The sequence below is a fragment of the Pseudochaenichthys georgianus genome, chromosome 4 (assembly GCF_902827115.2).
Source record: "Pseudochaenichthys georgianus chromosome 4, fPseGeo1.2, whole genome shotgun sequence".
NCBI classification, from domain to species: Eukaryota; Metazoa; Chordata; class Actinopteri; order Perciformes; family Channichthyidae; genus Pseudochaenichthys; species Pseudochaenichthys georgianus.
In genome coordinates this window covers 4,218,229-4,246,056 of record NC_047506.1, presented here as the reverse complement: position 1 = coordinate 4,246,056, position 27,828 = coordinate 4,218,229, and the positions used below count along the sequence as shown (strand labels likewise).

The 27,828-nt window shown below is 42.4% G+C and overlaps 1 protein-coding gene across 1 annotated transcript in view; it reads right to left on the bottom strand.

Moving 5' to 3' along the window:
- The window catches only part of tle2b (TLE family member 2, transcriptional corepressor b), a 101,507-nt gene that overhangs the window by 63,700 nt on the left and 9,979 nt on the right, over positions 1–27,828 (bottom strand). Inside the window, exons 2-3 of the mRNA XM_034081237.2 lie at positions 23,503–23,600; positions 22,720–22,783 (exon numbers count right to left, since the gene is read on the bottom strand). Coding sequence (XP_033937128.1) covers positions 22,720–22,783; positions 23,503–23,600 — 162 coding nt within the window. The remainder of the gene's footprint in view (positions 1–22,719; positions 22,784–23,502; positions 23,601–27,828) is intronic.

The following is a 27,828-nucleotide window of genomic DNA, read 5'->3' as shown; positions in this document are numbered from 1 at the left end:
GCTAACGGTTTAGCTTAACCCCGCGATTCAAAGTAACGTCAACGTAGCTGTAATTTATGCTTTGCTTATATGTTCACATAACTTGGAAGTTTACTGATATTTACACACCTTGTTCACCTGGCTCAGGTGGTGGCTCTGGGGTTGTTGTGTGAGCCACCACCTGTCTTACTGTATGTCCATCTTCTAAAACTCTGAGTCCGACTGACAGTTTATTTTAAACATTGTTACAGCTCACAGGATAGGTACCTGTCAGCCAATAAGACAGATGTTTATTTCCATTCAACTCTCTGGTTGATCTGGTGTCTTGTCTCTGTTGCATTCACTGAACACGGGAAATTACAATACTGCCGTCCTCTCTAGTGTCATGATGAGGTTCAGTTAAAGCACGGTTAATGTATTATATTATTGACTCAATAATATAATACATCACTTTGAGAGTAGGAAATCTAGGCATATTAACAAAATTAATTAAACTGAGATTTCTTTTTTTTTGCTAGGGGGCCCTTCGTGGCTGCGGGGCCTTAAGCGGGGCTTAATGGGTCGGACCGGCTCTGTGTGTTCAGTAGCTGAGGGGAAAGTTAAATCCTGAACATGGTGTAACATTGACTGCAGCAGCCTAATGTGCTCTCCCCCGTACATTTTCTTGCAAAAATCTTTTTTCTACCTTGTTTTTGCCTTCTCCCCATTACTCTCACCCTTCCTCTTTTATCTCTCCTTGTTTTTATGTATCTGCAGGATCATTTTCCTCTGTCCTTTACACCGTGTCTCTTCTCATTCTTTCATCTCTTAGCCATTTCTATCAATCATGTTCCTTCTCTATTTCATTCTCTCTCTCTCTCTCTCTCTCTCTACTTGGCATGCTTGCTTTGTATATTTGCCTCTCTTGTCCTTGTCGAAGTGCTTTATCTATATTTTCTCCTCCCTCTCACCTCCACTGTGTATTTTACTCTCCCTTCTTTCTATTTCTCTCACTGACACATGCTTAAAAACTGCATTCCAAGCTTGGCATCTCTTTCACACACATACTTCACACACACCTGACATCACAAACATACATGCTTTGAATGACACACACACAACATACTTAAGCTAGCTCTGTCTTTGGGTTTCCATGTCTGCCACTCCTCCAGCCCTCTCAACATGAAAGATATGTGACATATCTCTTTGTTCTCCCTCCATCTCTCGTCACCTCTCCATCATAAAACATCAGCTCCCCCCCCCCCACGTATTTTTAACTAAATTCCTGTCTGTCTCTCCTTATTAACTCTCCCTCCTTCTCACGCATCAGCTTCTCCAACTCTCTCTCCATTTCTCCTTTGCCCTCTCTAACATCCTCTTTTCATTTAGTATCTCGCCTTGTTTACCACTCCACCGACAGCTGAGTGATACCACCATGGCCCCGGTAGTTGAATACAATCTTGCGTGTGTCGCTACAAATCTCACTTCAGCAGCCGTCCTCAACATGAGCGCTGCATGCTGACATTATGGAAAGGTATGAAGTAAACCATAGGGATGATGCTCAAAGAAACATTTATATGTATACAGTAGGATTCAACAATATATAAAGTAGTTCAAATGTACTACGATACAATGCTTCTTACTAGTGGTGGCCAACATCTAACATCGCAGGGTTCATTTTAAAACCAGTTAAAGGTGGGGTAGGTAATTCACTTCAGAAACACTTTTTGTTATATTCCATGGAATGCTCTTAACATCCCGATAGCAATTAATATATGAAATGCTTTGACAATAAATACATAAATAAATGTAATCTGTGGAAGCCGTGGCGCTGTAAAAAGCACGACCAATCCTGTGAGCCGGCTCGGCTAAAGTAACTGGACGGCCTACCTGCCTGTCAGCCTTCCATCTGTGCACAAACTTATCTCGTGCCCTCATTGGTCATGTGCGCGCTTGTGTGTGTTGGAGGAGGGGCTCTGTGAGGAAGTCTGAAGGAAGGAGCAGATTTTTTTCGGCTGCATACTTCAAATTCTAGCGCACTCGCACTCCATTCTTACCTACCCCACCTTTAAGTATAAATCAAAAAATACTGATTGTTCTGTACATTTCATTAATATTTATCGTACTTCATTACATTGGAGTATTTTTTTTGTTGCATCACATAACAAAAGATTTGAATTAAAGAGTCAACAATGTAATCTTTCAAAAAGGAAGCTTTTAGGTTTTGGGGAACGATCATTTCACTTCAGTGCAAATAAATGCCAGCCCGACTTCAATCGAGACAACATAACGCTGTATAAAAAACACACACTTTACTTGTGAGTACAAGTTTGACAAAAAAAAAGCTGACAAAATAATGTTCAAATGGTTATAATAGAGTTGTTCCTATTCCTGATTGTATAACGTCATCCTCTTTCTCAATTTTCCCCCAAATGAGGTTGCCTTATGTTTCATATCGATAAGCTAGAAACCATGTTGCACAATCTCTACCAGTGGACACAAACTCTACTTCTTAAATATTAGTGCAAATATAAAACTGTCATAGGGATCACTCAGCATAATGATCTCTTATGTTGTTCAAGTACTTTTAATCAGACACCTTTTTCAAGTGATGAACACACGCATTAATTAACTTCCCACGTTCACAAGTGAGGGCAAAACAAGCTCCAACTATAAAGGGGTTATTCAGAGCATTACTCCAGGTGGGCGGTGGTGGCGAAATCCATAGGGCGTTGGCTTGGAAACTGGAAGGTGTACCAGTTCAAGTCTCGGAAAGACCAAGTGCTACCGAGGTGTCCCTGAGCAAGGCACCGTTCCCTAAACTGCTCCCCAGCTATGGGCAGAATAGCTGGGGCAGATGGGGCTTATAGCCACGGAAGGCAACCCATCCAGGAGAAGGACACTCAGAACTAAAACCAGGACTGAGGGAGTTGCGCCCCCCAGTCCTTAATCAGCATAGTAAAGCCAACCATGAACAAAGTCATCCCAAATCCTATACTTCCAGCGGCGGGAGCCCGCAGGAACATCGCAGCGGATGGTGAACTGGCCAGATGTATGGAGAACCGGGATGGAGGGCTCGCCTGAGGACGACCTAGAGACTCCTGTCACTGCACTGCCACTAGAGAGCTGCTCTTGCTGATACCAATATTACAATGTGATATTTTATTGCTCCCTGCAGGATCATTTCCTCCCGCTTCCTGATGTGAGGTCAGGCAGGGAACAGTACCACCTTCAGGACAGCTTATAACAGTTAGAAGGTTGTTCTTTTTCCAGGACTTAAACCTGTAATGCAGTCGTGACAATGTCCGGACTCAGGTGACAGGAAAGCTCAAATCTGATTAGGTAATCTGGCACAGTGACACCAACTCAGTTACAGCAGCACACAGATAAGTAACATGTTTTTTTATCTGGCTAGAAATGTGTTTTTTAACTGAGCAACCAATTAAATTCCACAATTAAGTATTGCAGACAGAGTTTCCTTTGAAGAGGCAGGAAGGAGAAGTAGTCCTGTGAGTGTCAGAGGATAGACAGTGAAGCGACTCGTTGTGCAGTCAGTACAGCTCTGTAGTGACAATGCTCTTTGGAAGTCTGGACTGGAGCGTAGTAACAATTGTGCTTTGTAGTCTGTGAATGTGAAAGTGTGGTACGGCAACAGTTATCAGTATGACTGACAGATTACATCTCATTTCAAAGTGTGCATGTGATAATAAAAGTAACACTGGTTCGTCTCATTAATATTGTAGGTAAACAATGAAAAAAATAGGCTTTTAAGATAACTCAGTGTTACATCGTGTTTGGACATGCAGCGATTGTGTTGCTTGCCCACCAACCCATCTGTTCAGGGGCCCGTTGCTGAATGTTACCCCCTCCCTCTCTTCTACCTTTCCTGTTGCTCTATAATAAGCACAATGCTAATAGGGAACCTGAGGAAGTTTTTGATGCAATCTGTGGGATTGGGTTGAGCCCATGCAAAGGACGGAGCCAGGTTGAAGATAAGAGCATTCTGTGTCGTTGTCAAACCTTTTCTTGTAAAAAGTGCAGTATAATAAGTAAATAACAAGTGACAAGTTAATAACAATACTTATTATTTTTTTACAGAGACATCCTTACCCAAAAGCATGTACTGTACTGTAAAGTCCATAGTCCTGTAACAGCTTACACTGCGATATTGTGTGTGTGTGTGTGTGTGTGTGTGTGTGTGTGTGTGTGTGTGTGTGTGTGTGTGTGTGTGTGTGTGTGTGTGTGTGTGTGTGTGTGTGTGTGTGTGTGTGTGTGTGTGTGTGTGTGTGTGTGTGTGTGTGTGTGTGTGTGTGTGTGTGTGTGTGTGTGTGTGTGTGTGTGTGTGTGTGTGGTAACAGGTGTCTGCAGCGGCTTTATTAACAGCTGCTCTGAGGTCTGAACTGCAGCAGTGATAACAGCACTCAGTGCACGGTTGGGTTGCAGTGCAGGGCTACAGTGTGTGTTTCGTCTGTTGGAGTCAGATTTTTTTTAATAGGTTCATCTTCTCTTAACAGCCATACCACCCCCCCTCCAATTAAACCCCCCCCACGCCCATCATCCTGCGCTATATAATCTCTGTGTGTGTGTGTGTGTGTGTGTGTGTGTGTGTGTGTGTGTGTGTGTGTGTGTGTGTGTGTGTGTGTGTGTGTGTGTGTGTGTGTGTGTGTGTGTGTGTGTGTGTGTGTGTGTGTGTGTGTGTGTGTGTGTGTGTGTGTGTGTGTGTGTGTGTGTGTGTGTGTGTGTGTGTGTCTCAGCTGTAATGGACACCTGGATGTTAGACAATGGACAATAAACAAGAAATTGTGATTTGCAATCAAAATAAAAACATTTTTAGAAGCATTAACTTGTTTTTGGTACCAAAAGATAAACCCTGGCACACCCATGGACTTGACTGATAACGTACCTTTGACATTTAGAAAGAAGGACTTTATGCTAGCAATATTAACAATAAGAGAAGTGCAGCAATCTCCCTTTTCATCGCCCATCTTCTACTTTGCTGTTTGTGTTACTTTAGATCAGGGGTATCCAAACTACGGCCCGGGGGCCAAATGCGGCCCGCTGGCCATTTTGAATCGGCCCTCAGCTAATTCAAAAAGTATGATGAAATATGGCGCACAAATTAAACGTGTGCTTTTCTTACATTGTACTTCTTAAATATATATGTACAAATATACAACTATTCATGTGTTAATAAGCCCACTTTAGAAATACATTCAGTCAATTCATGTTGATAACATTTTCTAACAAATCTTAGCCTAATAACTAATTTACATAACAAGCTTGAAATAGACCCTATGTCATCTTATTATAATCACTCTGAGACTTGTGTTTTTAAGGGATGAGCTAGATAAATGAACCCTATAGAGAGCTGTGATGTAGGCGGGTTTTTTCTTAAAGCAGATTAACTTATAACTTAACTGATGAGGCGATATACCTCACCTTTATGAGTGGCCCAGCCCTTCGTATATACTGTACTGTTCCACTCTCCTGCACATATCTAACGTCTTATCTACTGCTTATAACAGAACTGTCATCCTCAGGGCAGACAGAAAGCGTTCCTGCGTTTCTCTCAATGAGCTGCTCTTCCTTTCTTTCTTCCGTCACTCCCGAGTTTCCCTCCTCGATCTACTCTCCCATTCTTCAGGGAGTGTTTGCTCTCGTTCCCCCCTCCCTCCCTCCTCCCCCGTGGTGTTGAGAGAGTGTGAGACAACAGTGCCCGCCTCTCTCTCTCTATCTCCTGTATGCATTATGTGAAGAACGCTGGCAGACTTTAAAAATGAGCTTCAGGAAGTGTGTCTAATCCAAGGTGATTTATCTAAATGGGACGTGTGTGTGTGTGTGTGTGTGTGTGTGTGTGTGTGTGTGTGTGTGTGTGTGTGTGTGTGTGTGTGTGTGTGTGTGTGTGTATGCTGCCTACATGTGGGTGCAAGCAGATTGTGTCTGCATGTATTGTGTGTGTGTATGTGTATGTGTATGTGTATGTGTATGTGTATGTGTGTGTGTGTGTGTGTGTGTGTGTGTGTGTGTGTGTGTGTGTGTGTGTGTGTGTGTGTGTGTGTGTGTGTGTGTGTGTGTGTGTGTGTGTGTGTGTGGATGTGTGTAAAAAAAAAACTTAACAAAAGCATTGTTCATCAGTGTCTCTGGGGTGAGCTTGTCTCTTTCATCTGCCCGCCGCCCGCCCGCCCGCCCGCCCACACACACTCGTACCACTGATGTTAAAACATTTATTAGCACGCTGCGCATACCCACATCAGATGTTAGCAGCTCTGCAGTGTGTCCTGTCAGCGGGTGACGACTAAATCAGTCACAGCAGACATTCAGACTCATTGCAGGACGTTTCATCAGAGGGAGAGACAGAGAGAACTGGATGGAACTGACCTTGGATTTAAGGGTCTTTATATCTATAAAACACATGAGTACAGGATGCAATGGTGGATTATAAGTACATTTACCACATTTCTGTTCTTAGAGAGGACATATTCTGCCCCTTTTTAGGTTCATATCAGTATGGAGTGTCTCTACTGGGACAATGGACATGTCTTCATGCTTTAATGTTCAAAAAGCTCTTTATTTTTCTCACACTGCCTGTGCTGCAGCACCTCTTTTCACCCTCTGTCTGAAACCAGAGCCCAGTCTGCTCTGATTGGTTAGATGGCCTGATTAGTCAACCCCTTAGAGATGTCCCACCCCTTCGCCTGTCACGTACCATGTGTTATAGTAGCGCGAGTGTTACACAGTGATGTCAATATGTTGCAAAAGTAAACAATGGAGGCGTTTTCAAGCAGAGGGGGGGGGGACTAATTAAAATAAACTCCACATGACTAAGTTTAACAATAAACTGATGAACACATTAATGCATCAATAGTTATAAGATAATAATATAATAGATATATATATTACCTGAGCTAATTTCTTTAACTTGTTTATACACTTTACTAATGCTACTTTTTTTAAGGGTATAACGCAATGCAGTCCATCTTTATGAACACTCCTCCTGACACTCCAGACAGGTTTAAGACTCTTAAAAAGGACTCAATCCTTCCCTACATCTGGCCCCGCTTAAATCCCCTGGACAACTCCCACTATGGGATGGCAGAGCAAAGTTTAGCTCAGGGAGGACAAAAATCCCCGATCGGATTCTGCCCTCTTCCTTCCTGCTATCTTACATCAGACGGATTTATCCGCTACCATTCTTGTCTTTTCTCTTACTCTTTACTAATAACACCTACGATTATTAAACTGTACATCTCAAGGGATCATTTGGCTTTAATAATGTACATCTTTAATAATACTCCTACAACACTTTGTATATTGTAATATACACATGTTACATAATTATGTGCACATTTTATTTTATTTATTTATATATTAGTTTGATTGTATTATTACACATTTGTACCTTAAAGGTGGGGTAGGTAATTTATTTCAGAAACACTTTTTGTTATATTCCATGGAATGCTCTTAACATCCCGATAGCAATGAATTTCTTAAGTGCTTTGACAATAAATACAAAAAAATGTCATCTGTGGAAGCCGTGGCGCCGTAAATAGCCTGGCTAAAGTAACTGGATGGCCTACCTGCCTGTCAGCCTTCCATCGGGGCACAAACTTATCTCGTGCCCTCATTGGTCATGTGCGCGTTCGTGTGTGTTGGAGGAGGGGCTCTGGAAGGAAGTGGCAGATTTTTTCCGGCTGTGGATTTTCAAATTCTAGCGCACTCGAGCTGGTTTCTCTAAGATTACCTCCCCCACCTTTAACTTCTTATGTTGTTTATTAATATTTTAAATATTTTTGTATTTTTTATTTATTCTGTAATAGTCACAAAACATTAATTCCCCTCTGGGTTAAATAAAGTATTCTGATCTGATTACCTTTCCCAGTCAGGTTTCCATCCAAATTTAGGAGAAAATCCTCAAAATAAATGGCAAATGAATGTTTGTTTCCATATATGTGATTATCAGCCGTTGGTTCATCAAGGTAAACATTAAGCAGCACTAATCGAATTGCAGATAACGAAGGCGCAACAAGATGCTGTGCTGTGAAATGATGAGAAACTCTGGAAATACGACATCTGTGTTTGTTACAACGATTAATGTGAGGAAGTTTACATCAGATCTGTCAGCAGCGATGAGAAGACGGTTTTAATTTGACGCTTTTTTCAGTATTTCATTAAAAGAGATCCTTGATATACAGTAAGTCTAATGCTTCATGTGCGACACATATTTGTTAAGTCTGTTTCCATTGCACTTTAGCACTATTGACTTTAACTCATCCTCAAACTGTTCCAATCCTTAGCCCAGAATAAATAACATTAAAGCGATATTTCTTGTTTTGCTTTTTTAATGTGCCTGAAAACAGGTGGATGAGATGCACCTTCTGTCTATTCAAGCTCTCCTCCATCTCCATTACTTGTATCATGCTCGCACAAAGTGCCCCTTTCTGTGTTTGATGTGTTTCTTCTCGGTTTCTTTTCTCCCTCTCCTCCGATGTCCTTGTTATGTTTTACTTTTTTCTGCCGTCCCTGCCAATGCCCTCGTGCCCTCTCTGTCTCTCATATTTCTCTTTCATCTCTGTCTCTTATGCTCACTCTTTTCTCTCCATATCTCACTGTCCCCATCTCTCTCCTCACTTGCCTTATTACTTCTATTCTCCCCCTTCATTTCTCTCTCTTTTTCTGACCCCTCCCTCCCCCTTTCTGAAGCAGTTTGTGACTATAATGCAGCTGGAGAGAACACAGTGTGTCAGCCCGAATCAGACAGATGAGCTGGGAGCCAAGTAAGAGGCTGAGAGCAGCGCATTAATCCACACACACACACACACACACACACACACACACAAACACACACACACACACACACACAGACGCAAACACACACACTTCTTCTCTGCCTGAGGGGCTGTACTGAACGGACAACATACACAGATATAGGCTGTACAACCACACACACTCATAATCACACACACTAGGGCTGAACGATATACCGTGTCATGGCGATAACCGCGATATGCGCATGCGCGATATTCACACCGCAGGGACGTGCGGTTTTATTCTTATTTTTTTTTAAATGCTAACGCACTTTAGCACAGAATTCAAAATAAAGATACCCTTATTACTTATCAAAACTGCACATACATTATATCCGATTAAAGCTGAGACTCCACAGATTATTTAAGTATAGTATCTAATAGGGATCGACCGATATGGCTTTTTCAAGGCCGATACCGATACCGATTATTAGTAATCAAGGAGACCGATAACCGATATTTGGAACCGATATACATTTGCAGTAAAATCAGAAAATCTTGGTGTCAAAATGTAGAATAACACAAACTCCAACACAACTTCTTTGAAATGCATTTAAGCATAGCCTATATTATGTTTAATGAACTTTTAAAACATCTTACAACTGGTTTCCTCTCTGTGCCCTTTTCTTTAGTGCAGCCATCTGCAATGAGTTAGAGAGACAAGAAGTGGGGCAGCAGGCTGACATGCTTAACTAACAATAATGCTTAATTTATTATATCAAACCAATGCCTGTCTGTCTAGCATAAAATCCCAATAAACTGCTAGCAACTGCAAAACACTATGCTGGCTAATGTTTTGCAAACTATTAAAAGTGAGGCTATTGCAGTAGACCTAACGTTAGACTAGTAGCCTCACTTCTAATATTTTGCTAAACATTTGCTAAATACATGTTGGCTAGCTAATGAGCTTCACATATCAACCTGAAAAACTGCGAGGCTTCACTCGCAGCCCCCCCTCCGCACCACAGTTCCGCTGCAAGACGCTGCACGCTGACTGACTTCCCCCGTCCCTGTGTAACTGGGAAGCTGATAGAATTAGATCAATAGATCGTGCTGTTTTTGCAACTTCAGCATAGGGGATTGGGATGTTTATTGAACTTCGGCTTTCAACTGATTTACCTTCGAAACACATGTATGGCTCTGCCGCTCAGCACTGCTGCTTGCCTCTGTCTGTGTCTGTGTCTGTGTCTGCGTTCTTCGCACCTGCCTGTAATCTGAGAAGGTCCCGCCTCTATGGCTGGCTCCCGCCCGGAAAATCTTCAGTGTTGATTGACACTTCAGTAATAGCCTATCAGATAGCGCTGTGGGCGGGACATTGCTCGTGTACAGAGAGTGGTGACTGCAGACAGAGAAACGGCCGCATCAGAGCCAAAGTGCTATCGGCAATTTTATAAAAAAAAAGGCCGATACCGATAATCGGTCAATTGATGAATATCGGCCCCGATAATCGGCCTGGCCGATAATCGGTCGACCCCTAGTATCTAAGCGATCCGATCTCGCAACAGGGGAAGCAAACACAGACATCACAACACGTACCTTTTACGGAGCTTTTACGGGAGATCGTCTCACCGTAGCTGTCAATCTGATCAAAAGACGTGTTCAATGGCATTACAACGAGAAAATACGCTGCTGAATCGGTTGATCCATAGGTTGATAATGTATATGTGGCTTTGAAGCAATTGTTTATAATCCATAATTCCATTTTTATGTAAAAATCGGAGCACAACAGTTAGCTGCTAATGGTAGCTACCAGAGTGTATGCAGCTTCCGGTTTTGGCTACGCGTCACTCTCACTCCTTATTTGGTAATGTGTGTGTGTTATACTCAAGCCCCCAGGAAGTGCGCCGGAGTCTGATGAGAATATTCGTTGTGGCCAAACGGCGGTACTACACGTCCTTTAGGTTGCTGGGCCCGGAAACACTTTTTCCCATTGACTTACATGGGGAAAGAGTGGTCTGTAACTCGTTGGATAAATTTTTTTAAACTAAATAAACAACCCAGTATGAACACCTGTTCTTATTATACATCCATGGTTATACTGCGCTGGACTGCCGCATAGCCAAGACCGGAAGCAGCAGCCCCTCTGGTGGCTACCATTAGCAGCTAACTTTTGCTCTGCGATTTTTACATAAAAATGGAATTATGGATTATAAACAATTGTTTCAAAGCCACAGATACATTATCAACCTATGGATTAACCGATTCAGCCGCGTTTTTTCTCGTTTTAATGAACACGTCTTTTGATCAGATTGACAGCTATGGTGAGACATCTCCCCGAGAAGCTATGTAAAGGTACGTGTTGTGATGTCTGTGTTTGCTTCCCCTGTCCGAGTTCAGATCACTCAGTAATGATACTATATACCTAAATAATCTGTGGAACCTCAGCTTTAATCGGATATCTTGTATGTGCAGCTACGATAAGTAATAAGGGTACTTTTATTTTGAGTTCTGTGCCAAAGTGCGTTAGCATTTTTCGCTCAGGGGTCATTTAGATGCTTCTTATAAGACTTGTGTTTTGTTTTGGTAAAAATTGTTTGTATCAAAACAATTTTGATACAAACTAGAAATAATCTAGCTAAGATTATTTCCGTTAATCTGGTATAACACATTAATAGGTTCTTAAATATTAATATCCCCTGAGACACAGTGTCGTGAAAAAAAAAGTAAAGTACCCGCCGGGACTTTGGGGCTTAACAGGTTAAAAAAAACGCAATATATACAGCAGGGGGGGGGGAAATCGCGATGTCAGTTTTTTTCAATATCGTGCAGCCCTAACACACACACTGTCCCAACAAATATCCGCATGGCAGGCATGAGACAAAACACTGCAGCCATGATCTGGTTAAATAAAGTTTAAATATAAAAATAAAAAGTATAATAGGCATTTGAATTGAATTAACTAAAATCGATATATTATTATAAATCAATCAACACAATCAGTTGTTGTGCTACTCTGTTAGATTACTTTGTTGACCAATGACAAATTGTTTTAAATGACAGTGAGAAGAAGAAAGAAGAGAACTAGGCCTTATTTCTTATGTTGTAATATTAAGTGGTACGATTATGTTGAGGTTACCAAGTTATATTCAAATAAAGTTGATAAGCGGTCACAATTTCAACTGGAGACTTAAAGTAAAACTCATTGATACAATTATCACAAAGCAAAAACAGGAAGTATGTCATAGTCACTGATGGCAGGAGCTTAGTCTAGTTCAGTCTGTGTGTTGCTCATTTAACGTGTTTGTATCAGGTTTGAATCATGAACTATTCCTCAAATCCACCGGCACTTATAATGCATGATGGATGTTTGCATAATATCACATATGTCAGTCATTTACTGTCCACGAATGATGCCCACTTTTCAAAAAGAGATGACACAGCAGTTTAATTATAAAAAAGGCAGCAAACCATTTTACCTTCATTCCTAAGTATTCCCTCTATGGAGTCAAATCGAAAACACTCACACACACATTACTTCTGCGATGGTTATATAATTGATGGTACATTTCTTCATGTTTGAACAGTACAGCAGTTTAAAATGTAAAATAAAAAGTGACAGTATTATTGCCTACACTCAGTGTAACACAAGTGTTTCCTCCCGTCTTTATTGTGTATCATGAAGATTGATACAACTATATTTTGTCTCTTGCAGACAGCATGGTCGTTCGTTAACAGCAGACCCCCTGCAGCGCCTGTGGGCCTCACTTTAACACACACACACACACAAAACACACAGTGATGGAGAAACCAACTAATGTGATTCCCGCCTGCGAGCTGTCACCCTCCAGTAGACATTTCTTCTTTACACAGTCCTCTCCCCCATAAGAGTTTTCTCTTGTTTTTTGACAGAATGAGAGAAAGTCTGCTAACAGTCAAGAGGGGAAAAAAGGATTATAAAGACATTTTTTACTTGTAGGGTTGGGCAATATCGTGAAGGGTTATTTTATTTCCCCACGTGTTATTAATAAACTGTTCAATTGGTTCAAATGTCTGTAGTAATATAAACAGAGCTCTTCCTTGTATAGATTTGACAAAGCGATATGAAAAAGCATGCGACAATTACGAGGTGTGAAAAACTACTGCGGTAGGAACAGCATTGTTAAAATATCTACCAATTGAAACATTGCACAGTATATATTTTTCACATTGCCCAATTCTAGTTCGGAAAAAAAAGAAGACTAGGGGTGCAACTGAACCACCACATACCTAATGTGACTTTAAGACCCCATTTACACTTAAACGCATACGAAACGAATACGATATCTAAAAAGTAGGGGTGTAACGGTTCACAAACATTTCGGTTCGGTACGTACCTCGGTTTTTAGGTCACGGTTCGGTTCGGTACGTTTTCGGTACAGCAAAAAACATTATCACAAAACATAACATATTTTTTTTAAATTATTATTAAACTGTGAATAATGTATTCACTCAAATAAATACAAAATATAATAAAATAAACATTAAGGTGCAGCATTTCGATGAACTGAAATAATCTGTATTTGAACTTTACTGTACTAGTACTCACAAAACATAAACTATTAGTTTTGGGTTTTTAATTATTATTAAACTATGAATATTCACTCAAATAAATATAAAATATAATAACATAAACATTAAGGTGCAGCTTTTCGATTAACTGAAATAATCTGTATTTGAACTGTACTGTACTAGCACCTAAGCAGCCAGTTAGACATAATGACTTGCTTGTCATTGTATTTTCATGTTGTTTGAAAGAAAGATGAACTTGTCCACATTGCTTGCCGAAAGGGCAGATCTGCTGGCACTAGCAATGTCTCCTGCTGTGGAGAAAACCCTCTCGCTAGGGACAGAGGTAGCAGATACAGCCAGGTAGCGCTTTGCTAACATGGCAACATAAGGATATTTGCCGTTTGTAATAGCTTTGGCTCGGTCTGAAGTTTCTGCGAGTGGTGGAGGCTTAAATGCTAGCGGGAGTTGGGTTTGCACTTCAGTCTTTTGGTACCGGTGATATTCACGTTTGGGTGATGCCTTTTCAAATGAGTGTGCAAGTTTGATGTATTGCCAGCCGCGTAACCAATTGTAGTTGAACAATGGCGACAAACAGCGTTGGTTCGGTCCACCTGTCTTTGTCCGTCATCCTTGTTCGTAACTGCGAAACCAAAATGTTCCCAAACCGGAGACTTCAATGATGCTGGAGGATTTTCGAGCTCAACTTTATCTGCGTTCGCCATTTCGACAGTTCCTCAAATTACTGACAACATTTGAACGCATCCCTCTGACCAGCTCGTCCAATGAAATGACTTGCTCGCTCTCTGACGCGTTGAACACAATGGGAGCAAATTACTCTGAATGCTGCGACGCAGCACCTGAGAATGCTTCCAAGAAGTTGTTCACGTTCTCATTTTTTTACGTTTAACGTTATATGCGTTCGGTACACTTCGGTACACACGTGTACCGAACCGAAGGGCCCGTACCGAATAATTTCGGTACGGGTACGTGTACCGTTACACCCCTACTAAAAAGTATTCCGTTCACACAAGACCGCTCAAAAGCGCTGGAGACGCTGTAGTACATATGCCGGGCCTGTAAGTGGCGCTGTACTTCTGCCACAAAATACACCAAAAGCAGCGAAGAAGACCCCCGAGCATGGTTGCCATGGTTGCCCTTCTGTTTATGCCCCGCGGTGGATTTAGCAACATGTAGTTCATGTAAATCAGCATGTCCACTTGTTGCTGATGGTTGTGGTAGAGGAGCTGTAGATTTTGCACTAACATCGGTAGCATGGTCAGTAGCGGTAGCAGTAGCTACTGACCATGCTACAGCAGTGAGCAGCAGAGGTGGGGAGAGGCTATGGTTTCATCGTTATCAGGAAATGATCGTATAGGTGTAATCACTGAGCCGTTTGCCGCCCCAGAGCGTTCCGTCCGCAGATCTATCCACCTTGGGACCCGTTATCGTTTGCGGGGTCCGTCTCCGCGTTTCCGTTACGGCCTCGTGTGAACGAACGGGCTATACGAAAGAGAAAAGTAGCAAATACAACCGTTTGCGTTCTCATGTAAACAGCATGCAGTAAGTGTGAAAGAAGTTCTTGAAGCAATTACCTTCAGGATGCTGGAGACTGGAAACGGATGTCTTATAACACTGAAGGTTTATCTAAAGATGACTCAGATGAGTAAAGTGACTCCACACATCTTATTAAAAGCAAGACATAGCATCACCATTACTGTCTCTTATTTTCTATCTCTTTACCTTGCATGGTGCGCTAACCAATAGGAGTGTCCGAAGGCAGGGGTGTGTTGTGGAGAGAAACTCCCTGTGGAGGAAACTTTGGGATATTAACCTTTGCAGACCATTTACATGCACACTAACCTACAGTATATAACACACTACAGGAAAGGGAAAACCCCCAAAAGCATAATAGAGCCCCTTTTAATATAATGTATAATTAGTGTATACTCGTAGAGAGGAATTAACTCAACAACAAGGCCATTCTCAAGGTTACCCCATTTTAAGGTTTACTACATCTAGGTAGTGGGGTAAACAAAGGAGATAAGAGGTTGACATGAAAGGTGTTATTAGATCAAAATGTTATCTTTTGTGGATTCATGATGCAAGACAGCGTTTGTATCTCCTCTTCCTTCACACTCCGTTGAGCCTCGTGCTTTCTGTATCTGCGCTTTGCAGTGTTCAACCTTAAAGGCCAGCAGGGGTGAGTGCCGCTCTGCAGGCGGGAGACTCGTTTGCACTTTGTGTCGAAGCATGTGACCGACACGTCTTCGCCCCCCCCCCCATGATTAACCGGGGCTGCAATGCAACCTTATTTAAAAATACACAGAGGAATTCCAGGGGAGCAGTGAAATCGGAGAGCCATGAATTATAAATACAACAGGAGGAGAACAGCAAGACGCCTACAGACACTCGCGGTGTGTGTGTGACTCGATGTTTGTGTGTGTGCAGCTATCACTAAAGTTACACTGTGCCAATGTCTCTCCACATCGACAAAGACAATGAGTCAGTCTAGAACAGAAGCCAACATAAAACATATATTCCATCCAAAAAGATACAGAGACTGCCAAACACACCATCTCTAAACCTGCCTCTGCTGTTTTACTGCAGCAACACTGAGAAGGTTATGGCATCATCTCTCCAAGCATGAAATGTGTAAAACCAACTCATTGCCAGCTATATAATTAAAGTAGTGAGGAAAACAAACTTTCAGAGAGGAAAAGTTTACAGGAGAAAACTAAACTAACACCTACCGATACTTGGCTTGCTTCAGCCTTTTGCACTTTGCTAAGTTTGAGTCACATCCTCTCAAAAAGGTGCAAAACTATTCAACATAAAGACAGTCTTTCAGGTCTAGATTTTCAGGTTATTTGCCCCTGAGGAAATCACACGCCTACAGCAGTCATGGTTTATTTGTGACAAGTCTGGGCTGATGATCTGACAACATTGGCACCTTTCTCGCACTTTCTCTAAGGGAAAATACAAAGATAAAGACAGTGCCAAATGCAACAAGTCTTCCAAGTAAAACAGCAAACGCATCATCGGAAAATGCCTTCCAGGACGACATGTACAAGCGAGTTCTGGTTCGGGTCTGATGTCCTCCCAATGTGCTGCACTATAGTTGGGGTTAAGTAAGAATAAAGCTCAGGATGGTGGAGACATTTTGTTTTGGGTTCAAATGTCTTCTTGATTAAGGTTAGAAAACAACAGGGGTGGTCGAATGAGAACAAGATGGACTGTCTGTACGAAACTGGAGTCCTTAACCTAGATAAATACGTTGCATTTTACCACTTCTAGTTCCTATGCTGAAAAGTAAACGTTTTTTGAACGTGTTTGTGTTTAGAAGCCTGAAATGATTTTGATCTAGGACATCACATCAGTAAATATCCCACTTGTGAATGTCCAAAGCTTCTACATGTCATACAAGCAGCAATTGCTAACAAGTGACTTAATAAACTACAAACTTCATCACGCTGACACAAGTCCGCCGTTAGCTTAGCCGTGGTGATGCGCAGAAATGGGACTGTGATGTAGTTCGTTAAGAAAACACAAAGTGGTGCCACAAAGCTTATTATCAGCTAAATATATGATATACGAAGATGCTAACTTTCGGGTCAACCGAGAAAAATACGCCACCACTCTATACAACAACACCATAACAATGAAAAATCTAGTTAAAAGATTGCCACCTTACAGAGCAAATACAAGTTTTCTAAATCATATATGGGGTATGTGCAGGAATCCTGAAGTCAAATGTAAGACCTTTTAAGGCCTTTTTTAAGACCCTTCCCGTACATGTTAAGACCTCATCGCCACTTGGAGTTCTAACCGGTTACCTTGGCGACACACTTTACCTCACATTTACTATATTCAGTATTGCTTGTCCTTCCTCCTTATCTTCCAACCATTTGGACGCAGACTTGCATTTCCCCATAACGATGCTGTTTAACAACCGGCGTAAACGGAGCTTTCGAGCGCTATCAAGCAGTGAGCGAGCGATGTCCTGTTCAGATGACGTCAAACCCAACGGGATGCCATCAATAAACTACACAGAATCACACTACACACCTACGCCATGACTACATTCAGGCAGACTGTGGAACACAACCTCTCTGGACAATTTATATACGTATTGAAAACAAGCTACAAAATGTAACACCTTGGAAAATGCCGTTTAATACTTTTTAATAGCCTTCATTTTCGCTAAATTGATTTATCAACTTGTAATACTTTTGTAAGACCCCGCGGACACCCTGACATCGTCTTGGGTGTTTCAGCTTTCACATCCGCATGCATTAGCTTTAATTACCCTGTTTCCCCACCTCCCTACTTTCCAAACCCTGACCCCTGTATATTAAACAGGCTGAACTGAGCAGTGGAGGCAGTGCCGTGTGGAAACAGGCCTGAGTGTGGATGACAGGCCTAACAAGCTAAATATAGCCTTCTGGGTTATCTCCTCTGTGGGCGCAGCCAGTCCGTTGTTGCTTCACATTATTTACGTGTCTGTGCGTGCACCCGCTCTCTCTTCCCCTCTCACTCTCTCTCTTTCTTTCATTTCACGCCCCCCCACACAAACACATCACTATCTCTTTCTCTCGCTCTGTGTTGCATATAGTCTCCTTTCTCTCTCTCCATTTCATCCTTTCACAGCATATTTTTTCACGCTCCGTCTCTCCTCTCTTCTGTCCCTTGGTATCTTCTCTTTCTCATTTCGTCTCTCTTATTCCTTTTCAGCTTTTCCTTTCCCCTCTCTATCCCTCCATATCTCCTCTATCACTCCCTCCCTCCCCTATTCCATTCTCTTTATCTCTGCGTCCCTTTGTATCTTTCCCTACCTCAGCTGCTCCCTGTTTTTCTTTCTGTCTGACACTCTCTGAGCCTTTTTCCCTCTCAAGCTATCTTTCCCTTTGAGCCTCTCTTTCCCTCCTCTATCTCTTTTTCTCTCCATTTTTCTCTTCCTCTCATTTCTGAGCCATGCCGATGAAGCTGCATAGCACTGTGTAAGCCGTCCACTACACCACAGTGAGCCCCAGTTCAAATAATACAGCCTGGGGTGCTAACCGCCTGCTATGCTAACATGCAGTATATGGATGTGGCATCTGCACCTGAAGCGACATGAACTTACACACAACCTAAGAAGACGCTCTCGTGCTTATCTCTTACTCTTTAGTGTACCAACAGTGCAGGGGACTCAAAGGGCATGACATTTAATATGCACAAAGTTTGATCAAATGTCTTCCGTAGCCTCTGTCCAAGGAAAGATACAGTTGCATGCGAAGAAGGTGGATGTGAGTCTGTTCTCATTGTTGCCCTGCTGCACTGTAGTCGTGTGAAACCACTGCTAAAATGGGGAGTGTCTGACTTTAGGTACGTGCTAATTTTATTCTATTTTACATGTAAATAGTGCACTTCTTACACATTGAGCTGCACACTGGTCAATTGCAACATTCTCTTGCACTATTTTCTTTCTGTTCTGTGTCTTTCTTGCACTATATGACTTGAGCTTTTCATTGCCATAACTACACTGCAGCTGCTCTGCATATGACTAAATATGGGTGTTTTTGATATAGCTATGGTTTTTTGGAAGGCTTTTATTTGTGTGTGTTCTGCTCTGTATCATTATGTGCTTTTTTTTTTTTTTAAAGATAGGTTGGTTTGACTAGTCATTCTGTTTTGAAAAGGACCAGTTGAAGGTGTGTGTAGTTTACAATCCCAAAAAGAAACCTGGCTTTTTGAGATTTTGAATTCGACAAGTAGAGATGCACCCGCCAGTCTCATATTTGCATGATGATTTCATGTTGAGCAGCACACACAGTGGCACAAAAACACACACGCACGACACGCAACAACACTGAGGCAGCTGCAGCACACAGTGCGCTTCAGACCTTCACACACACACTTGTCATCATGTCGTCGGTGTTGAAGTTCTTCAGCACAAGTGAAGAAGTCAGAAAGCTCGCAATTTGTAACACCTGCAAGTCCAAAGTAAACCGAGGAGGAAGTGTGGCTCGGTGTGGTTGCAATGTGGGTGGAATGTTCAAATAAAAAAAGATGTTTGGCTTTCCTCTAACCACATTACGACGTTACCATACCAACTGGTTGAACGTCGGATAAGGCTGCGGCCCCACGAGGACGAAAACGGCTAAACGAATAGGATTAACGCAAACGCAATCACAAACGGCTTCCGTCCACATGCAATAATTATCCGGATAGTGTCTGCCCACACGAGACCGCTCCGTTTAGCTCCAACCGCTGGAGAAGCTGCAGTACATATGCCGAGCCTGTACGTGGCGCTGTAACTTCCTCCACAAAAGCAGCGATGGGGGCCGAGGGAACCGGGCAGAGTTTTTCGCCAGTCAGCGTGTATTACAGTTGAAATCTTCCGGACAAAATTATAAAAGTGCCGGTCAAAGGTCTTCTTTGTTATTTATTGAGCTTTAAAACAAATGAATAACGACTCTATATAATATAATGATAAAATACACGGAGCCTCTCTTTTTCCTCCTTCTCTTCGGACAGCGTCAGTGTCTGTCTCATGCAGCAGCTCATCCAGTAATCAGTGACCCGGCCGACAGTAAAAAATAAACATATTTATAACTAGTTTAGGGAGTTTGAGAGGTAATTAAAATAGCTAAGGGTGATGATCTGACTTGAAGTGTGTGTTTTGCTGCAGCGGGAGGAGCTGCAGGTGAGCAGAGCTGCGTGTCTCCGTCCTGTCAGATTAGACTTCACTCGCGAGAGAAAGATAAATAATCTGAATTCAGGGTGCAGTTTACTTTGACGTGGGGGTGAGCAGCAGAGGTGGGGAGAGGCGGGGCTATTGCCTCATCATTATTGCTGTAGATGTTGCACAAACAACTGTAGCATGGTCAATAGCGTCCGGAGCACGATAGCAACTCTGCGATCCGCCATTGTTGTTGTTGTTGGTGGCGAAACACTTCAGCACTGGCGCGGGGTAAGCGGAGGTGAGCAGAAGAGGTGGGGAGAGGCGGGGCTATTGCGCAATCACTATCAGTGATCTGAAAATGTCCGTATAGGGCGCACACACGGAGCTGTTTGACCCCCCAGAGAGTGGCGTATGCATTTCTATCCACCTTGGGACCCGTTGTCGTTTCCTCAGTCGTTTAGTGCCATATTCGGTCGTCCTCGTGTGGCCGAACGGTCTATATGACACTAAACAGTAACGCAAACGACCAAATTCGTCCTCGTGGGGCCGCAGCCTTAGTTTCCTTCTAAAAACATTTGAAACAGCTGTGTTGTTATTTAGTTTTGTTGCAACTGTTTTATTCCGGGAACATTTATTTTGAGATTAGTTTGAGTGAGAGGTCGCGGGTAAAACTTTATAAAAAAAGTTTTTGTATCATCTCTACTTTTAAGTGTACCTTTGCCATTTTTGTGAAACAGCGCCCACTTTGGTCACAAGTCCTGATTACAGTGGCCCTATTATGCTAATCCTCAGGTCCATATTTGTATGTTGTGCTTACTGTGACATGCTTACATGCTTTAATGTTCAAAAAAAGTGCACTCGTAAAATATTTTAACCGTTTGTAAAGTAATAATGCTACGACATTATCAAACAGTGCATTTGATTATATAGTCAAAGTGATTTGACAGGCTTTGATTTAATCAGGCACTTAATGTCAGTCATGACCGGAATTAGGATAAGTTGGGGCCTGAGGAATAAAGTAACTTAATGGTAGATCCTCACAGGAAAAGTAGAACAAGCGTGTGTGTGTGTGTGTGTGTGAGAAGATGAATGGACGTGTGTATCGTCTGTCTGTCTGTCTGTCTGTCTGTCTGTCTGTCTGTCTGTCTGTCTGTCTGTCTGTCTGTCTGTCTGTCTGTCTGTCTGTCTGTCTGTGTGTGTGTGCTTCTTTATCCGTTTGCCTGCCTCTCTCTCTCACACTCAGTCTGTGTGTCCATATATCTGCCTGTCTGCCTCTCTCTCTCCATCTGTGTGTCTATCTAGCTTACGGCCCTGATCCCGCCTGCTCTCCCAGGTTTATGAAATGCGAGCAGCTTAGCAGATGGTGCATATCGTATTCTGGTCGGCTCTGTGTTGGTTTTGTACCACAGACGAAGGCTTACGATACATGTGAGCCTTTAGTCGCTCAGACACACCGACGCAGAGGGAGCTCGGGCTGTTAGCGCACGAGAGAAAACACAAAGACCAAGCAGAGACTGAAGTAGGGGAAAAATTGAAAAGGATATGGATAAAAGAAGAAGTAGGTTTAAGAGGAAAGTTTGAGGGAGCAAGATACAAAGTGAAGAAACACAGACGGAGAAACTAAATACTAGCTCAGTAGTGGTTTGTGCAACTTGTGGAAATGTTAAATTATATGCTATTACACATATTCAAATGTGTATACAAATACAAAATAACATGTTTTTCAAAGAAGATAATGATCAGTTATTAAAGCGCCCTATTATGCTCATTTTCAGGTTTCACATTTGTATTGTGTGTCTCTATGGTGACGTGTCTCCGCGCTTTAATGTTCAAAAAGCTCTTTATTTTCCTCATACTGGCTGTGCTGCAGCACGTCTATCCACCCTCTGTCTGAAACCAGAGCCCTGTCTGCTCTGATTGGTTAGCTGGCCGGCTCTGTTGTGATTGGTCAACCGCTTAGGGATGATTAGCCTATCACGTACAATGTGTTGGAGCGCTAGCCAATAGAAGCGGGAGTGTTACATAGTGATGTCATTATGTTCCAGAAGTAAGTACAATGGAGGCATATATCACACTACAGGAAAAGGAAAACCCCAAAAAGCATATGGTATATATATGGTCTAGTGCAGGTGAAATGTTTGTGGCTGCAGGAGTCAATACTCTACAAGCTGTTTTTTAGAAATCTTATGTATAAATGTATTTGCCGGCTTAATGACTCTGATAATGAAATCCTCTTGGCCTTATCGAACATAAGGTACTACATAGTACTACACGCTACCGATCGCAGCTGTGGAGACATTGGTATAGTTGTCTCTTCGTAGGTTTAAATTATTCTTAAACTATGAATTCTTTCTATGCTATGTATGTAATTTATTATATGTAATGTCTTGTCTTTTATCTAGACCCTGAGTCTGTAATAAAGTTTTCATAATAAGGCCCCTTTAAATATAATAGTGTTTTCTCAAAGTTGTGGATGTCAGTTCAATATGACTCAAATGTTAAAATCTGTTTTGGGTATTTTATAATGCTCCAAATCTCTATTGCCTTGGGGTTGTTTGTTTTTCTAAACAGCGTATTGATGTGAACGGAACAAGAAGTTAAGGCAGAGAAGAGAAAATGTATCTTGGGAGTAAAAGGAATGACACAAAATATACACTAAATGCAGCAAAAAAGCTAAGCGCAGACCAATTCCCCTGATTGCAACTCCTATGTAAGAACCCATCAGACTCTGCTCAGAGGTTCTGATTGGCCCAGACACAAAAGAAATTCCAAATACAGCTGTGGTAAAGGTCTGATTGGACTCACCATGATGTAGTGCCTCTGCATCTCCGTCTTCTCACTGGCCAGCTTCTCACACTCCAGTTTCAGGCTGCACAAGGACGGAGGAAGGACACACGTGGATTAAATGGTGTATTTAAATCCACTGAAGTGAATTATAATTTCCACGGGATATTGCAGAGGTCAAACCGAGTTTAATGCTGTGTAAGGATACCTACCAAATATTCTCAGGCTACCTATTACTGTGACACTGAAAGACATCACCTTCATGGAAGAAAATGCCAGCAGGGTGTGTGTTGTATTCCCCTCTGCAATTCATCACACGTCCATGTGAGGTCAGCTTCACGAGTCCTTCTGTGTCTAGTTGTATTCGTCATGTGTTCATTGGTGAGTGTATATAAGAGTACTGTCAGTGAGCCCAAAAGGGTCCTGATAAAGTGTTGCATGTCATGTCAGTTTGCTTTTTCAATCCATCTCATCCAAGTGTGATATAGTACACACAAAGCACTTTGAAATGCGTTTCAACTGCATATTATATGATATAAAGAAAGTGAAAAAACGATTCTTTATACCAGCCACTGCTTTGTGATGAGGGAACTGTAAAGTGCTAACGATTGACAAAGAGGATGTGATACTATTTATGTCATGTGTGTATTATAATATAGTGTGTGTGTGTGTGTGTGTGTGTGTGTGTGTGTGTGTGTGTGTGTGTGTGTGTGTGTGTGTGTGTGTGTGTGTGTGTGTGTGTGTGTGTGTGTGTGTGTGTGTGTGTGTGTGTGTGTGTGTGTGTGTGTGTGTGTGTGTGTGTACCTGTGATACTGCGCCTGGAGGAACTGGAATTCCTCCTTGATACGGTCCAGGGTCTCCAGGACGGTGAATTTGAAAGACTGGCCGGGTTGTAAAGGAACCTGAGCAGGAAGAAGAAGAAGAAGAAGAAGAAGAACGACATAATTAAAAACTGAAACTCGTGTGTGTGTGTGTGTGTGTGTGTTAGGGAGAAAGGCAAGAGGAGAGAGAAGCCACGATGAAAGTGAGAGGGAAGGTCACTGTCCTTCCCACACATCATAAAGCTGCGTCCTCTCCCCCCTCTGTTCCCCTCCTCTAATGACTCTGCCTCCTTCCCTCCTCTCCCTTTCTTCCTCTCCTATCCTCGTCCTCTCTTCCACATTAGCATCCTCTCCCCTCTCCCCTCTGCTAATGTATTCCAGCCTACAAAGAGCCGGGAAGGGAGGAAGCGTCAAATGAATAACTTATAGGGAATCACGGCTCCGTCTCTCACCTGCTAAAAGCTAAAGAAGACCCAGCAAAACAAACACCTCCCTGGGGTTGACCTCCACCCCCCCTCCTCCTCCTCCTCCACCTCCACCTCCTCTCCCATAAAGTGCTTTCTACAGCTGCTCTCCTTCAGGTTCGTGTTCATTGTGTCAGAAGGGGGGGGGAGTTATTGTCCAATATAAAGCTGTATAACCGCTGTAACTGTCTGAGGTAAAGGGTCTTCAGGTTTAGCTGGAGCTCGGCAATCAGCCTGCTCGACCGCTTTATAACCTGAGTGCGAGAGTTTCTGCTCCTCAAAGACACGTTACCAAACCCTGACATTAACGAACAGAACAGAACTGACTCGATAAAACGTGGTAACCATGGTTTTATTCATGTTAAAATAGGACCGTTTCCTAAGTCAGTACAAACACTGGTGCCATCTTTCGCACACAGCTTCACAATTTGCTTCATAGCTCCTCGATGTTCTTCCTGAAACAATAAGCACGGGCGCCGGTTTGTGTGCCTGTAGTTGTTTATTTTTGGCAACAGGGCTTCCGTTTGTAGCCAGGAAGATCCAGAGTAAACAGAAGTGGTTGTGGAGATTTCTATGCAAGAAGATTCTTCCGGTCCATAAACTGCTTTGGCTAATTTCCCCTGCACAGTGGGGAGGACGCAGCCTGCCAGGTGTCCCTGCCACTTCCCCTCACCTGTCAGTGATCGACCTCAGCAGGAGGATTGAGCTCCCCGCTAGGATCCAACCTCCCTCTGACGCTTTTAGTGCAAAGGCAGGTACTTTTCATCAACACCCCCCCCCCCCTCTGTAGACCCTGCACACACTGTATGATAAGACTCTCAGCTGAGGACATGGCCAAGATTGTGGGAGAGTAAGTTTCCCTCCATACAAACATGTACAACCTAAATTACACACCGATGCAGCAAGTAAATAACCCTGAGCTTGAGTAGAGGATTTTTTTCAAATGGTATCGTGTTTATGCAGGTGTGTGCCAAAAGATGCAACACCGAGGAATCATGTAAGAAGGACTAACTAGTAGCTTACGTACATATGCACCAATCAGGTGTTTCCGTTTGTAAAACATCTGGGATAAAATACTGCTATTAATATTCAGTTTGATTTAGAGTGTGTGTGTGTGTGTGTGTGTGTGTGTGTGTGTGTGTGTGTGTGTGTGGTGTGTGTGTGTGTGTGTGTGTGTGTGTGTGTGTGTGTGTGTGTGATTTAGTTTATCCCGTATCCTCTGCACTTTTATTTTGAAATGTGTTTCCTCTGACCAGTGTTGGGCGCCCCTAAACAGCAAAGACACTAAACACAGCTTATTCGCATAGGCTGGGATTTGTCGAAAATAGAAATGCTGGTTGGGATGTATGTGTGTATGTTCCTAACTTTAAACTTAACAACACCTGTGATAAAACCATCAAACATTCATCCAGCATGCAAGTAACCCGAGCTCTATATCCATCGCTCCACCCATACGTCGGCACGGTGCAGCTATACGGCGAAGAGATTGGTGGTTTCAGTGGCGGGGCTTCATTAGTCTAGACAAGCACAATTCAATTAGATTTCAATTAGTCCGGCGGTGGAGGTCAGGGACGCGGTGGGTTCCCCAGTAATTAATCCAGGGGGCCGAGCTGAGCCGAGCTAAACTGAGCCGAAGTAGGAGGAGCGGGACATCTAGATGGGCAAAACACACACAAACCGTGTGTGTGTGTGTGTGTGTGTGTGTGTGTGTGTGTTGTGTGTGTGTGTGTGTGTGTGTGTGTGTGTGGTGTGTGTGTGTGTGTGTGTGTGTGTGTGTGTGTGTGTGTGTGTGTGTGTGTGTGTGTGTGTGTGTGTGTGTGTGTGTGTGTGTGTGTGTGTGTGTGTGTGTGTGTGTGTGTGTGTGTGTGTGAGCGGCAGAGAGGGAGGGGTTAGATGGGATGGGGGGTTTGCCAACAGATCCCCACTGACCTTGATTCGCACCACACACACTAAGTGGGCGAGGGGAGGGGGAGGGTAGATAGTGATCTGGCACACGCAGATACACACACACGCCCACACAGCCATTGACAAACACACTCTGTGCAGATTTAGAGCTACACAGGGAAACGTGGGATGGAGGGATGGATTGATGAGGAGGAGGGGGGGGGATAGATACTCATCCGACAGAAATTCATTTTAAAGTTAGGTACTTCCTAACCATCATTTATATTGTTGACTAATTTGATCCCAGCCCGTGTGTAAGCTGCATTTTGTGTCTTTGCAGTTTAGTGGCGCAAAATACTAGTCAAGAGAAATTCGATTTTGTGGACCTCAATTGTTGAAGAAGTACTCCGATCCTTTATTAAAGTAAAAGTAGCAATACTTAATTGTAAAATACTCTGTTACAAGTAGAAATTCTGCATTTAAAAGTACAAAAGTATTGGCATCAGAATAAACTCAAAGTATTAAAAGTCGTACATTATTTCCCTTTAAATGTAGTCGAGTAGAAGTATAAAGCATAACATGGAAATACTCAAGTAAAGAAGTAAAGTACCTCAAAATTGTACTTAAGTACTTGAGTAAATGTTCTTCGTGACCTCCCAGACCTTACAGATTAGCTCCACCTTTATTAGCCGTCATCAATAATAATAATAATCCCTTAATGAATATCTATATATACGATTCTGAAATGTGCCATAATGCATAAGTGCTGTTACTTTGGGTGCTCTGAGTATATTCTGTTGCCGATCCTTTTTCTACTTTTAAAAGCAGGATTTGTACACCTTTCCTGCTGAGGGATGAAAGGAGTAATAGACAAGTCTGACGTCTTTACAGAGGAGCGGAAGAACGAGCAGGGAGACGCATGATGGAAGAGCTGCTGACTGAGAGCGATAGACGGCCATTCATCCGTCTGACACACGGGATGGGAGGAAGAGCCTGAACACAGCGCTGTCTCTCCATCCCGTCCATCCGTCAGTGGTAAAACTGCCGCCACCATCTGCTGCCACGAACCACAGACACAAACCCATGCGGATGCACACGGATGAAGTGCTGCTGGCGGGTTACATCAGCAGCAATAAGTCATGTAACAAAGCCCGTAGTCACAGATCAGATCAGGATTACACAAGAGCCGCGGCCGTTGGTGTCGACATGGCGTCTTCTTCGATGAGAGATTTGATATTCTTTTATCTGTTGGCCAGAAAATGCCTTACTTTTGATTCTCCAATTGCTCCTGTTTTCAAATGAGCTTCTTGGAGCCAGGAGAGGTAATACTTCTTATGAGCAAAAAGGAAATGAAATATAGAGAATAAAAGCTCCTCGGGCAAAAGGAGAAATGTGTGCTGAGCTCTGCCTGTCGGGATAGAGTTTGGAAAGCTGGGATCAAACCAGTTCCCGCTTATTAGAATTAATAGGAGACAGTTGAAGGTGAAACTGAAAGATATAGCGATATCTTACTGTGATATGAGGCTGGGTAGATCTTGGATTGTGTGATATTGTATTAGTGTCATGCATTACAGTGAATTCTAACAATCAGATTACTTTATTTATTCCGGAAGAAATTGGGTTAAGTGACAGTTGCTCTATTTAAGAATAAAATAAAGAAGGAAAATAGAATACAAACGTAAACACATAAAACATTGTATAAAAAAAAATACTGTATATATTTATATTTATAGAAAAGTAAGAAACTAAAGTGAGAATATTTATAGAAAATTAAGAATAATTTTGTGGGAATATGCAAAACAAAAGTAATTTTAAAAAGATATTTATGCAAACAACAGAAGTGAAGCAGAAATGTGCACATACAGTATACTGTTTATTCAATTGTAACATATGTATGTCATTTTCTGTATTTCCCTGAGCTTTCTGTTATATTATTTACCTTCTTAGTAAACATATCCAGG